The sequence below is a fragment of the Malus sylvestris genome, chromosome 12 (assembly GCF_916048215.2).
Source record: "Malus sylvestris chromosome 12, drMalSylv7.2, whole genome shotgun sequence".
Lineage (NCBI taxonomy): Eukaryota > Viridiplantae > Streptophyta > Magnoliopsida > Rosales > Rosaceae > Malus > Malus sylvestris.
Genome location: NC_062271.1, coordinates 28,016,627 through 28,031,808, shown reverse-complemented (window position 1 = coordinate 28,031,808; position 15,182 = coordinate 28,016,627). Strand labels below are relative to the sequence as shown.

The window sequence follows — 15,182 nt, the reverse complement described above, 5'->3', positions numbered from 1 at the left end:
TTCCAAGATTTGTAAGTTTTAACCCGGGAGTCCGAATTACGAACGGTTTTCGCCTGCATGATCAGTGAATCGAACTCAACGCTCTGAGGTAAGATTAGAGGGCTGGTATTAAGGTTTTGAAAATTCGTTCAGTTTGGTGTTTTCACAAGCCCCGCTTAAGTGATGGAGAACCAAATGAAAAGAAAAGGACTTGAGTTATATGTCGCTAGAATTTCAAGAAATTAGTTAAACTAGAATTCAATTTTGTAACACCCCGACCCGCGAATAAGGACTATTTACGAGTTAGGGCGTGAGCCACATCTTAGCTATACCATGCTATGACAAATAACCATACCACGCTATGATAAATAACCATACGACGCGAAAGGAGAATATTTATAACCATACCACGCTATGATAAATAAACCGGACGTTTGTATAAATCACGTCATGCCCATTCAAATCCATGCCTATTCGTCAAACTCTACCACTCTAACTACTATTCACACTAAAATAAGCACAACTCACATTTCAGGGCTTGTCAAGTGAATTGTGGTGCGGATGGCTACGGAAGTTTATGCGGAACTCTCAAAGCCGTTAGATTGTGTGAATGACTAAAATTTGTTTGAAATTAAGTGGAAACTAAAATAAAATATTCTCTCCCAAAGGTGGTGATCGGATCTTAGGCCCACCCAGCACACATTTTCTATACACTGAGCCCATTATACATTTAATACTCATTAGGCTTGGCCCACTGTACATCTGTTTTGATTAACTATGCAACGCAACACATAAATTTTAGGAAGTTTTAATGAAAAGCCCGTGGTACTGTTCACTTTAACGAAAAACCACATTTTTACAACAAAAAGTCAAACCTGGTACTATTCATTTTACCCTTTATTTTTTCCTTATCGTTAAAACTCAAAATTTTCAAACCATTTTCATTAATTTTCCTTAAATTTTAAGCTAATCTCTGAAACTAGTCGACCAAAGTTGGACATATGCATACAGCACACATACGTACAAGTGTTGTGCTCATTAACTCGTCATTATATACATAAGAATTGTCCTTGTTTGCACCTTTGTTTTGCTCTTTTATATAGGTTTTTCATTCAATTTGTGTTTTATAGGTTGTAACAAGCAAAGAGTAGAGAATGAGTTAAAAAGAAAGCATTGAGACTAAAAAGGCTTTTACAATCATATGTGGTCAGCACAGCTTGTGCAGATCAGTCGAGTTCGTGAAATACACTTTACCGACTCGGGAAGAACTAGGAATGAGCCATGCACGCTTGGAAAGCTACGGGTTCTATTTTCTATAGAATTTTGCAGTTCGTTAGTATAATTTTTCTAGAGGGCGTTATGACAGTTTTAGTACATGAAGGTCGGACTGCGAGCGAATTAAAGTTTTTTACTGCTTGGCAGATTAAAGGAGGGTTAAAATACCTATGTATAAGGAGTTCGAGCAGTCTTTTTTCCTTTTTTTTTTTTTTTTTTTTTTTTTATGTTAGATTAACCAGTTGGAAGAAGACGAAGAAGCAAATAAATAAGGAGTTTCGATCTTATGGGACCTTAAGCTTATTAGGAGACAAGGGAAAAGAAGGCTATTAGCCTTCTCGGTTACAAGTAAAAGGGATGTATATCCCTGGTCAGTTGAGCAGCAGGGCAGCGGGGAATAAAACAGAAAAAGAAGGGATATAACGAAAGAAGAGAGCAGGCACCATAGGAGTTATTCTACGTCAGATCACCGTAGGATAGCTTTGTAATTTGAGTTCGTTACATAAGCAAATTTGGAAGATTGAGTCTTGTACCTATGCCAAGTAACAAGAGAACTAGTTACGTTTCCTGAAATTAATTATCATAAATAACCGGAATAGATACCATGTTCTACGATTCGTGTGTTTGTCGATTTCCATTGTATTATGCTTTCTCGGAGTGCAACTTATTAGATACCATGCTAAATAGTTCGAGAATGAAAAGAGTTAGTGTATGGACACCAATGCCTACTTTGTTGTTTAGGGAAATCAGTCATGCCTTTAGGTTGATAAACGTTAAGCATCTATATTTGCTTTGTGTCATTGTGTGTGTCGATTGGTTAGGTGAAAAAGATTAGAGATTGAAACCTAAAAGCCTTCGGACATTATTTTTAAAACCCTTGTTGCCAACTTTTCTTTGCCTAGTTCCGTAAAAACTGTGCTTTTATACTTTCAGATTCAAGTCATCTCAAACTAGTTTGTTAAATCATTTTTGTGCATATTTGATAGCTTTTGTGAAAGAATTAATTTAAATTGTTGGGAAGATAACATATTAGTGCAATCGTCGTGGGAATGACCTCATACTTGGTTTCTATACTGTGTTTGATTTTGTGTACTTGCGAGTTTAAAACGTGTAATTAGTAGCTTAATTTTAGGTTGCTAATTTCATACAACGAGTATCCCAAAGGATAGAATTCTAAAAACACATTTAATCATGGACGTCAAAACACTCTACAAGATTATATATATATATATATATATATATATATATATATATATATAATATATATGTACTGCCTTTCACCATACATACAACCAATCAATTTCCTTGTATATATTGTGATCAATTTCAACCAACCAATCAAGTATATAACAAAACCTGAAACATTTGTATAACAAGAAACACTTGGTATCACGATATTGAATATACCTACTTCAGCATAATGTGGACGAGTGAGTGAATGTGTGGAGTGGCACTATACAACAACAAAACAGTTATGTCCATGTGCGTCCTAAGCAGTGATATCATCCAAAACCTCTGCCGGCGAAGGCCTCTTTGCAGGGTCGTTGTCCAAAAGCTTCAGCGCAAGGCTCTTAAGTGGATGGCCACTCACTTTCTCAGGAAGTATTCCGTCCTTCTTAAAGCCGTTGAGAATGGCACACTTTTCAGCAACTGTCCCTGGTTGTGCAATCAGCTCCACTAGAATCATACCAAGGCTGAACATGTCCCTCTTGAAATCCACTTTATCTTCGGGGGCATCATACATCCGACCTTTAAATTCTTCTTCTATCTCCTCATCCCCGAAAGAATTACCCACTTTCGTGCTGCATAAACAGGTGCTTTAAATAATTTCCCAAAAGTTTACACCATCTTTTACTTTTACTAATAAACAAATTCAAAACACTTACCAATCCCGAAATCTCCTATCTTCCATTCATTGTCTTTTACAAGTACATTTGACGGATTCAGATCTCCATGCACTATACCATTCCCATGGATGTACAGCAACCCTCTTGTTATGTCTGTGAAAACAGGCAATGCCTCATCCCATGCCATGTTACCCTCCCTCTTCAATAGCTCATTACTCAAATTTCTGCAAAAGAGGATTAACCAAACAAAGTTAACATAGGAAAAAAAATACAGAACACATATGTTTAGGTAGTCTCAATCTGGTACCTTTCACAACATTCTTGTACAATGTACAAGCATGGAAGTTGCTGCTTCTCTTTGTTGTTCGTATTCCCAGGTCCTTCTTCAAGCGAACTGTTACTTCCATCATCATCCATACGCAAGCCTTCTTCCTGTTCAAGTTGATCTCTCCCACCAGCAAAAGTCAGATCAGTCCAAGAGGTGTAGTATTGCACCACATTTTGGTGTTTTAATCCCGATACAATTGCAACCTCGCTGCACATGTACATAGAATACCTTTTTAGTTAAACGAAAAAAATACAATAGCCTAAAAATACAAATAGAATTTCACGGTAAATTCCAAATTCTTAGTTTCTTACCGTTGGATGGTCTCAAAGTCCAAAGAACGAACCCCTAGAGTAATTTTCTTTGCCGCATAGACTTTGTTGTCTAATAAGTTCCTGCAGCGCGCTACGACCCCAAAGGACCCTTCGCCAAGAATCTGCAACTCTTCATAATCCGAGAGATACCTTGAGAACTTTTAGCATTTTCTTCAATCTTAGGCTCCCAAATGACGATATTTGTGATGGGGCATGTTATTGGCTGAATATGCACCTCCATATTGAACCAAAACCTGCAAGAGTAAAAAAAAAAATCTTATATATGATCTGATAGGCCCGTAAAAAGCTTCTAATAGGCTTTCATTTTATATGCATCTCCTAGGTTCTCCAGCCTTCCAATAGGCTTTCCATTTTATAAACGTACGCATGAACCATGAAAATGGACAAGTCTGAGACGAGTACTTTCTACTCCCTCGACATCCCTCTCCTTTCGAGCATGCTCTCAAGATATATACAGTCACACAATCAACTCCTTGCCCTTCTCATCATTAACTACCATAAGATGAATTTTATCATTAATCCAGGAAAGTGCAGGAGCAAATTCTTAATCTACAAATACAGTATACATATATATTCCATAAATGAGTGGTCCTCAAACCCAATTCTTGGTCGTTTCCTAAGTTTTCTTTAATCTATCTTACTTATACAAGATTTTATGTTATCAACTGGGAGGCTATAGTGCAGACATAAATTTTCAACCCTAAATTGAAGAAGAATTGCCCCAATTAAAAATTGCAACGCTGTAATAAAAAAAAAAATTAAAAAAAAAAACGCAACAATTTCCTCCAGTTCAAGAAATGCTTCATCGCATCAAACACAAAGGAAGTACATTACACTATCTACTTAGATTCTCCTAATCAATCAAGCAATTCGATTCTCGAAAATATTCTCATCAAGAAAATTCAATTCCAAGAAAAAAATCAAACTACAAACTAACTGTATCAGGAATTAATGAATCTGAGATAAGGACTAAGGAGCTTACAGGTGTTGATCGTTTTCGGTTCGGGACGAAATTGTAGAGGTGCGACTGCGAATCGTCACTCCCGACTCCTGAGCTCTCTCTCTCTCTCTCTCTCTCTCTCTGCAGCGTTGCTTCTTGCTTCGTAAAGTAGAAGGTGGAAAATGGAGGGAAACACTAACAGAACAGAGTATAAGAGGAGGGCGATACGACGTCGTCCTTTCTGTTAAGAACGAACCGGCCGAAGTCTCTGGGCTCTGGCCCACAACGGAAACTCATAACTTCTGGCCCAAAGATAATATCTTCTTTTTTTTCGGCCAAAAAATCAGGATTTATTTTTGTTCCCCATTCGTGAACATCCACCGACTTATGTCACGGGCTGACGCATAAGAGTATGATAGGACATTTTCGGTATATTATAATTTATATGTCATTTTTGTTGAGTGGTGTTATACTCATCTCAATGTCTGATCTTCCCACCCACCTTTTATTCCCACCCAACAAAAAAAGTAAAAAGAAAACCACACTATTTTTCCACCCACTGTTATTCCCAAAGCGCCCTTACCCCCAACACCTTGATCAATGGCCTCATATCCCATCGTTACTGATCGCTTAAAAACCCCCAAATACTATCATATCAATGCCTGATTTCCTTCCAGACTTCCAGTGACATGTCCTCCATTCTGTTTTCAATTCTTTGAATTTCCAAATATGAAATAATTTTGAAACAAAATAGAAAGGAAAAAGCCGAGCTCACCCGTCACTTTTGATACAATCATACACATACTTTGCACTTCCATTGCAATTTGCATGCCCTGCCTGTGCTTGGTTGGTGCCCAAGTGCCCAGAGCCACAGAAGCAAATGTAGGCGAAGGCAAGGCAAGAAACGAAGTACCAAAAGTGGAATCAAAACTGGTTGCCAATGGATATGTCCATCCTCCAAATCCAAATCAAATCCCAATCCCAATCCCAATCAAAGATACCACCTCCTAGCATCGCCTAGTGGGTTTGGCAGTGGCAGCTGCAATGGCATCTCAATCCGCAATAATCGTCTTCCCTCCAAATGCCTCATCCCCTTCCTCTCTCCTCGCCATTAACCGACATAAAGTAATAGAAACTTGACCTTCACTTGAGTCACCTGTCCACAAGATCCAGTTCGCTTCATAACGTTGATCACAATTGCATTGTCCATTAATATGGAGGTTGGAGTTTCAGAAATGACTGAGAGAGCTCGAATGAGACTGAAACGGAAGCATTGCCTTTTTGCATGTCCTTATATGTTATTTTATGAGAGGATAAATTAGTCATTAAAATTTTAATAAAAATTAGGGTGGGAAAATAAGACATTAGGGTGGGTGTAGTAGCATTCTTTTTTGTTAACCGTCAAATTCGCTATTTCGAATACAAAGAATCAAGTAAATAATACATTTTGTAAGCTCATGCAGGTCCACAATCAACAAAACATTTAATACAACATGCAACATATGATGCGTCAATATCCTATATTGTATTCATATGTACGTCTTTAGCCATAAAATCCAGATACAATATAATGTCCCTTTTTATATAAAAGTGCATGCGCCTATTGAAAATGTTAGTCCTACCTATCTCAAGAGGATCTTCAGTAATTTATTTTTTTTTTTTTTTTTTTTTTTTTTTTGTAAAAATGGGGACTAGTTAGGGGCAGGGGTAGATTCATTCATAGTCCCGAGCGCGAGGGCAAGGAAGAAAACGGGGAAAGAAAAAGCTGTCAGTTAAAAATCTTGAACAAGACAGCACTGTTTATCCTTTCATTAAATAAAAACGACATCCGCCATTTTGAAATTAAAAGAAACGACCTGTCAATTTTTTGAAATTAATTAATAGTATGTATGATAAGTATAGATATAGATTTTGAGTTCTTCAAGCGAGTTGGAGTTATTATTCTTAAACTTTATCAAATGTTGATATACTGTTTAGGTTACTGTACTGTATGTGAGATTTTAAAAGTTTGGGGTTGGTTGTAAAGTGAGCCAGTAGGTGATAAAAAACTTTTCAACTTTGAAAAATATTTCGTGTATTATGAACTCGTAATCACTTTAACTTTCATCTCGTACCATCAAATTCACAAAAATACTAAAGAGTGTTTTTTTGATATTTTGTATGTTACATGTTAAATAATAAATCTAATTAAAATAATAAACTCAAATTCTCAATACAAGTACAGTTTTTAAGTGTAAATAGGCATTTATTTATATATGATATATAATAATTTACTTAAATCCGCCGAATACATGGCTATGCCCCTGCCTAGGCCTCGTCAAGGCGCATAGGCGCTAAGCCCCATCCCGCCGCCCGACTTGGACCTAGCGTAGCTTGATTAGGACTACCCGATGTTCGAATCCTGAATCCGCCACTGGTTATAGGGCCAATTATACAACGAACTTCAATTATCCGAACCGTCTATTTTGTAAGTCTTCATTTATAGATCATCCTTGAAAAAAATCAAGTCAATCAGAAACCATTTACTCATTTGAATGTCATAATAAAATTTCAATGTTTTTTGGAACATAGTGTTCGTCAATTTCTTTGAACTCAATTAGATGCCTCGAACATCTTCGATTTGGCTAATATTTTGCAAGGACAATCTATAAAATGCAACTTGAAAAATAAACGGTTCCGATCGGTGATGTTCGACGTGAAGTGGGCTCCACTACTAGTCCCTATTTTGATCAAACTAGCATGTCTCTTGACATGTGATGCAAATTCAGACATCGTTTGGGCAAAAATCCTGTAGAAATTATTTTTCTCAAGAGGTGTAAACACAATAATGAATGATAACAACAATCAACTAAATTCAAGCAGCTACATGCATATTTCCAGTACACACTACACACACACACATATAAAAAAATAAAAAATAAAAAAACCTCTTTGCCAGAGGGAAAATCTTTGTTGGCTAAAAGGAGGACTCATCGCTGGAAACTTTACTCGACAGAGGTTCGTCAGAAAAGAATAGTCGGGCAAAACTCGTCAGACGGGGTCTTAAAAGTACTAGTCAGGCCTTAATTTATTCTTGTAGTGAAAGAATTCCTACTAACTTACATGCCAAAAATACGAGGGTTTTTTTTTGTACTCATAGCGTATATAAAGAAATCCAATACAGTTATTACATTTGAAATAAAAATAATTACTTAGACACACGCGCGCGCGCGCACACACACATATATATATATATATATATATATATATATATATATATTCTGTTTTTTTTAATACGGGGTATTACAATTTACCCTCCTTCAAATAAATTTCGTCCTCGAAATTTGTAACACCTTAATCGTTGCATTCGTAAGGTAAACAAATCTAAAAGACGTAAAAAAATATATCACAAAATACGAGGGTTTTCTTTTGTACTCATAGCATATATAAAGAAATCCAATACAGTTATTACATTTGAAATAAAAATAATTACTTAGACACACACACACACACACACACACACATATATATATTCTGTTTTTTTAATGCGGGGTATTACAATTTACCCTTCTTCAAATAAATTTCATCCTCGAAATTTGTAACACCTTAATCGTTGCATTCGTAAGGTAAACAAATCTAAAAGACGTAAAAAAATATATCACAAATATTATTGTAATAGTTGAAAAGCATTAGTAAAGTATTTGGTTAGAGTGGTTGCACGAAGACTACCTTTCCATGTCAAGCGGATTGCAATTCTACCACTATAGTGCCTTCCAACTCTAGCATAACACCTCTAAGTGAACATGATAGGAAAACAAAATTAGTCTTTAACTGAAAATCACATAATAATGAAATCAGCATAGAAACATTGATGGTTATACAAATCCAAAATGTAACTCACCAATCACCTTACTAATTAGATTCTTATATTCTCATCACACTTCATTTATAATTTTATGTGGAGGAGTTTTTAGGGATTGCCATGGTTAGTTTCTTGGTGGTTTTTATCAATGGATTGGTCATTGCAACTCATTTTTTGCAAAATTATCAGCAACTATTATTGTGTCGAGTTTGCATATCAGCTGGGTTAGCATTGCCTTTGGTTGGAAGGTGACTTTTCTGCTATCCAATCAACCGATTTTGATCCTCCTTGGCCTCTTCGTACACAATGGTCTATTTGTCTGGACCGCATTCGGAATATGACCTTCTACGCCTCTCACATATATCACAAAGGAAATGTTGTTGCAAATAAATTTGCTAACATGGACTTGTCTTCTCCAACTTTGGTGTGGCATGACCCCCCTCCGCCGCCAGCTCGTGATGCTTTGTTTTCAAACTATGTAGGCGTGTCTGGCTTCCACTTCTCAAACTAATGTGCATCTCGCCATGCAGGTATGTCTTCATTTCTTGTTTTTTCCTAACCTTGTGGTGTTATTGTTTGACTTGTTTTGCAAGTTTTAGACCTTTTAGGTTTGGCTTTAGAGGGGTTAGGTTTCATGTCCCCGCCTCTAGAGGGTAAGGTTTATGTCCCCCCTTCTTATTCATGTTCTTTTTCTCCTTTTCTTGGTATTATGAGGGGTAAGGTTTATGTCAACCCTTGACTAGGTATAACTTTTTTTCATTATCAATAAAATATCCCTCGTACAGTCGAGGTTTGATTAAAAAAAAAAAACCCAGCTCATCACACAACCCGTAGTTGTATAGGAATGAGAAATATTACTAATTAACTTTACCAACTCGTGTAGGAATGAGAATTTCACTTCGCAATGGCCTTTTCTTTTATTTTCTTTTTCCTTTGTCAGTTGGAATGAAGAATTACCTCCGAATTCGTTTCACAATTAGGAAGCTCTTTGGACGTGACATCTATTCAAGAAGCTCTTTGGATCATGAATAAATTTCTTGATGCGCGCAACTTTGGAAGATTATTTGATAGCAGTATCTATTCAAACTTAGTGTCAAATATCATTAGCTCGTAGGACTATAGACTACGATATCCAATATGGCAGATGTGTACCTCTATAATCACATACAAGCAACAACATTCACATAAAGTACCAACAAGTCATGGACTAACGTATATATATGATAAGTGTGCTTAAGGCTTAAAGGTGAGTATCACACTAAACACATATATGGTCCTCTTTACGATCACAACGTGATCTTCCTTAATGCTTAAAATAAGTCCTTATGACGAAAAGACAATCTTCAAAATTGGCTAGCTGTAATGACAAATATTTAGAAATAAAACACATCAATCCTTAATGCATATCCATGAAGTTTTAATTGAAAAGCAAAATAGCTCCCACTAATTTTAGGCATCTTTAAAGCTTGATAATTCTCCCATTCTAGTGACATGCTTTAAAGAAACTAACTGAGGAATAACTCTATTAATATATATGTAGTCATATCTGTAGTGTGAATATAATCAACACTTGTATATCATTTCCTCACTCTTCCTCTTTCTAGCAAATATTGAGGGCGTCAGGTATGGAGAAAACTTTAACTACCCTGCATGCGTTAGAGCTCCACAACATCCACGAATTAAGTATACATACATAGTACAGAAAAATAACTATTGATTGCATAACATTTGTCTATAATATTGCACCTCCAATTCTAATACAAACGCAAAACTAGAAATTGACTTTAGAAGTATATAATCTACCAAAATTGGAATCTGAATAAACCATTTGTTTCCAACTGTTCTTTCCTCTTGAAAACTAGTATGTGTTTTTATATTGACCCTTGAGATAGCACAACATTTTCTTTTGTATATGGCCTATACTTAATCTCTACTCTTTCAAATCTCTTGAATACTTCAAGGCTCTAAAATTTCTTTTGTCCAACTTCTAATAGCACAACTACTTTAGTCATAATTTGCTAACAGTAATGAGCTTTCTCACCTTTTCTCTTACTATAATCCCTTAAGCATTACTAAGCCCTACTTCTTTAAAACCTCCAAATTTCTTGGCTTAAAATCCCAGTTTGCTCTAAAAGAGAATCAACTTTCAAGACAATCAACCAAAACAATTCATACATTAAGCAAGAACCGAAAAGTACATAAATTCTTTCCTTGTAAAGAGAATTTTGTCATCGAAACTCAACCTCCTTAATATACATACACATATCTCAAGGTTTTTGGCCGCTTCAATCCTTCTTAGTCTTAAACGCTCACTTACGTCCTATTGACCCAATACCTTGTTTTGGTTCCACTAAGTCCCACGCTTTATTGTTTTTCATGAACTCTAATTTAGTTTATATAGCTTCAACCCTCTTCCAAAATGTGAACTAGAAATAACTCTTTATTAGTACACAAAATTGAATCATATAGATGACTTTATTTACCTTCAGACCTCTTTGGCTCTTGTTCTGTTGTAGGGCCTTCTATATAGATTCCATCTTGATCTTCTTCTTATTCGATATCGTCTACAGCATCTTTTGGTCTATTTGACTAGTCTGTAGGTTTACAACATTGGTGTGTTTAACTACTAATTAACTCTCCTTCTTCAAAACAAATTATTTATTCACACCATTGTCCTCACATTCTATGTAATTATTCCTACTTATGGTATGTTTATGATCCTCAAAAACATAAAACCTTAATCGTTTTGCGTAACCAATAAAATAACAATCCACTACATCGGATTTTTAGAAATTGATCAAAACTAACATGCGATATAGAACTTCTGTGTTTCACTTACTTATTGATTGGGTTACAATCTCAGCATGAGAAACTCATTCCATGATCTGAAAAACATGGAAGAATTGTATAGCTAGAGTAGATAAAGATAAAAAATAGTAATCACAAAACTCAAATTTAAAGCATAGTTTTGTAGCTCCCAATTTTTTTCTAAGGAATGCAAACACTCTTGCCTATCTCAGATGGCTATAACTCATGAATCCAAATCTCACTGAATCAAGCCTATTCTCTTAAACCAAACATGAAATTGTTTCATGATCGGCAACTAATATGATTTACAACAAAAATAAAATAAAATTAATCAACTTGAAATCAAATATAAATCCAATTCAATTTAAACATACCAAGCACCAAGCATAACAGAACAAATCATAGATAAACAATCAATCAAACAGAACTGAATGAGATTTAGCTGCTTCAAAAATTTCACATTAAACCCAATTATAAAGCACAAAATCCTACCCAAAAATGAAAACAGAGATAAAACAAAGCAAAAATCGAACAAAAGAAGATGGGTACCTCTGTTTTTGACTTGAGATCTCTGCGTGCTTTGAATTTCTGCATACAAAATATATTACTTCTGTAACACTTGATAAAATTTGGAAGGTCTTTAATAGCTCTACTCTTCGTATCAATTGATTTTTATGATAACATCCTGAGTTGGTATATAATAAGATTCATGTTTGCTTATGATTTTTTTTAATGCCCAAGCAAGAGGATTAGTAATGGTAAAGCTAAAGTTTGGGGATCCATGTGTGATTTGGCTTTTGATGTTCAAATGAAGGAGAATGAATTTGTCAATGTAAGTTGGTAAATATTTGATCGCGTAAAAACTATGTTTAGCCACAAAATACTACCATGTAGTCAGATGGAAGCATTAAGGATTAATTTTCATTATTAGTATTCGATCTATTTGCAGACATTTTGTATGATAATCCTTTTTGGGTGGGTGGTTAGTCAGATCAATTAGGGATTAAATTTAACTAAAATGGTAATGCTTTTTAACTAAAATTGTTGTAAACTGAAATAGAAATGAACGAAGTTACCCGAAAAAATGTAGAAGCTTTGAGTGGTGAATGATTCTTGGGATGAGTCGCGGACTACGTCACTCTCTTTAAGACATTTCACAGCTCTGCCCAAAGTGTGCAAGCAGTTCATAAACAACACGTCGTCCCCAGGATAAAACAGTCCAGAACCTTCTTTTGATAAGGTTCTTCTTTGCACAATGGAAGAACCTTCAAACTTGCACCCTTTCGATATGTTGCCTTCAAAACTTAATTTCAAAAATTATATATAAACTTGTAGAGTATACTCTATATATTCCATTGATACTTGGGACTTATATTTATATACAAAAGTAAAGAAATAGACGTTGAAGGATTAATAAATTAGGGGCTAGAAATCCGGAATAAAAGAAAACCTAAATAATCAAAACGGATAGATTACATATGGAGGTGGATGTGACCATCTTCTCTATTCAGAGAAAGCATTTCAAATTTGTTGAAGTAATAAACTTCCTCACGTCTCCTATATAATTAAGAATGGAAATTACTTCTAATGACAGTTATATATATATATTTAATATTTCTAATAAAACAAATCATAACCATATAAACATATATATTATTAAATAAAAACTTAACTGCTCCAACAAAAATGATAATACAATTCAATATCCTTCTCTTTGAATTGGAGATCAAGTAGAAAATATTACCCACAAATTCATAATTATGCATGAAAAGTAGAAATGAAAAGCAAAAACTAAATCACTTACATGGCAGGTCTTCAGCAAGAGTAGCATTGCTGCAACCAAAATTGAAGCCGTACGAATCTTATTGATTATGAGTACCAATTCTCTGGATTGAGCACTGCGGGGTAAGATCTGCATTTGTATGTGTTCGACTAAGTACTAAATATGAGTACGTGTATTCAATATAAGCTTAAGACTTTGAACTCCGACTTGGAGAGTTACATGAATCATTACTCTACATGACAACCATGGATACACTTGGAAATTTGAGTCCGATCAAAGGTAGAAACTCCGGACTTGTCAAGTAATTAGGTGCTTAAACTAAATTTCGAGGACAAAATTTATTTAAGGGGATAGACTGTGATTTGGAAAGTATATTTCTACTGAAATATATTTATAATTGTGTTATTGGGTTTCTTGTATATATGTATAATATGTATGTAATTATTATATATAGGCATATTGGTCAACAGGTGATGACCAAATGCAAGAAAGGGCGTGCTTGTAATTTGAAAGGATAAATGAGTAGGACTACTTGGAGAACACTCCAGTTTGGAGGTGGCAAACCAGTTTTCATCTTTCCTTTTGAGTGACACCTTCACCATCTATTTGATTCTTGAACACTTGAAGCTCGTGCTTTGCATGATGATGAAAAACCCAAGCCTTATCTATTAGCTAGGTGTATCTGCCTTATTTGTTCTTCTCTATCAAGTCGACAGCTCCTCCTCTCCAATTGCCGACTATCCCTTTATATATATTTATCTGGTGCTTAATCACCAAGTATTGTATAAGTATAAATAGGGACCTCAAGAGCTGCAAACTCCAGTAAGAAACGAGAACAGAGAGAGAGGGCAGGGATGATAAAAGGAAGAAGGAGGTCATCGAAAAAGATGGGTCTGCGTCATGAAATAAACATGATTTCTTATTTGGCAACTTTTGACATGCAAAGATTTAGTTAGGGTTCGGAACGATGTGGTCGTGTGGAGGAAATAGCTGTGTTTGAGTTTTCCCAATCTTAAAAATGACGAACGCCGACTATGCGTTGCTTCTATATGATGGTGAGCTTTTTCCAGCTTTACTGCAAGCTATATGGACTACTTTGTTATGTGAGACTGAAAGGGATCAGTTCATCTACTAGTTGAATACAAGGTTAATCTAAAATAACCATTGTTCTGCATATATCTATATCTATATAAGTAATGATAAGTTTGGGACAAAAGCTGAATTTCTCTTATCTTATCATTTTAAGTATGTTGTTGATAATACCCTTTATAAAATGGTTTCACAAACCATATTCAGTCCACTGTCTCTGTTGACCCTATTTTTTAAGACACAATTTGAAGATTATATATTAATTAGTTAACATAGAAATTATTTAGCCATAGATTAATAGGGTGTTATTTATTATTGGATTAAACCCCCAACCGTTTAGTGTCATTCTAAATTGGTCACAACCTTTTTAAACATTCCAAACAAGTACTCAACCTATTGAAAATGTCATATTTGTTAAGCCCCAGTTTAAAATCTATTAAATTAGCTAGGGCTTACCACCCCTTCATGTCATCACCTCAAATTCCACCACAAAACCACCAATTCCACCTACAACTCAAGTCGCCAACATTGAGAAGAAGGTCATGGAGGTTGCTGAAATGGTATGGACTATCATGATGTGGCCACCACCATCTTCACCGCTCACAAAGAAGAGCTGAAAGCTTTACGAGCTGAGAACCGGCGAATGAGGAAATCACATGAGCATAAACAAGCTCCTTGATACCGTAACTAAATTCTTAACCATCTTCTTTGTTAGGAGATTGCCTTCCTAATGTAATTTCAATTTGAGTTCATTTTTTATTCAATCAATACTTATTTGATCATGGGATTCCATATTATATAATCTATGTTTGAAATTCAGATTTTGATCCAACTAATATTAATGTTGACCATGATATACCCAATTGGTCGTTTTGAATAGAATCTATGTTATTATTAACTGGGGCTTAACAGATGTGACATTTCAATAGGTTGGATACTTGTTTGGAATGTTTAAAATGT

At 35.2% G+C, this 15,182-nt stretch overlaps 1 protein-coding gene across 1 annotated transcript; it reads right to left on the bottom strand.

Annotated features, from left to right (window-relative positions):
- Positions 1-2,615: 2,615 nt before the first annotated feature.
- Positions 2,616-3,644, bottom strand: LOC126592328 (uncharacterized). The gene is made up of 3 exons (XM_050258027.1): positions 3,409-3,644; positions 3,137-3,325; positions 2,616-3,056 (listed from the first exon to the last, which is right to left on the bottom strand). Exons 1-3 carry the CDS (start codon positions 3,642-3,644, stop codon positions 2,744-2,746), a joined length of 738 nt encoding a protein of 245 aa, XP_050113984.1. The 3' UTR covers positions 2,616-2,743.
- Positions 3,645-15,182: the final 11,538 nt, after the last annotated feature.

What these genes read in the sequence shown, in the direction of transcription:
- LOC126592328 (XM_050258027.1), bottom strand. Translation starts at nt 3,644, where the DNA reads ATGTGCAGCGAGGTTGCAATTGTATCGGGATTAAAACACCAAAATGTG. An exon ending in GTACAAGAATGTTGTGAAAG is followed by an intron (nt 3,326 to 3,408) that starts GTACCAGATTGA and finishes CCTCTTTTGCAG; the next exon opens with AAATTTGAGTAATGAGCTAT. An exon ending in GGAGATTTCGGGATTGGTAA is followed by an intron (nt 3,057 to 3,136) that starts GTGTTTTGAATT and finishes CTGTTTATGCAG; the next exon opens with CACGAAAGTGGGTAATTCTT.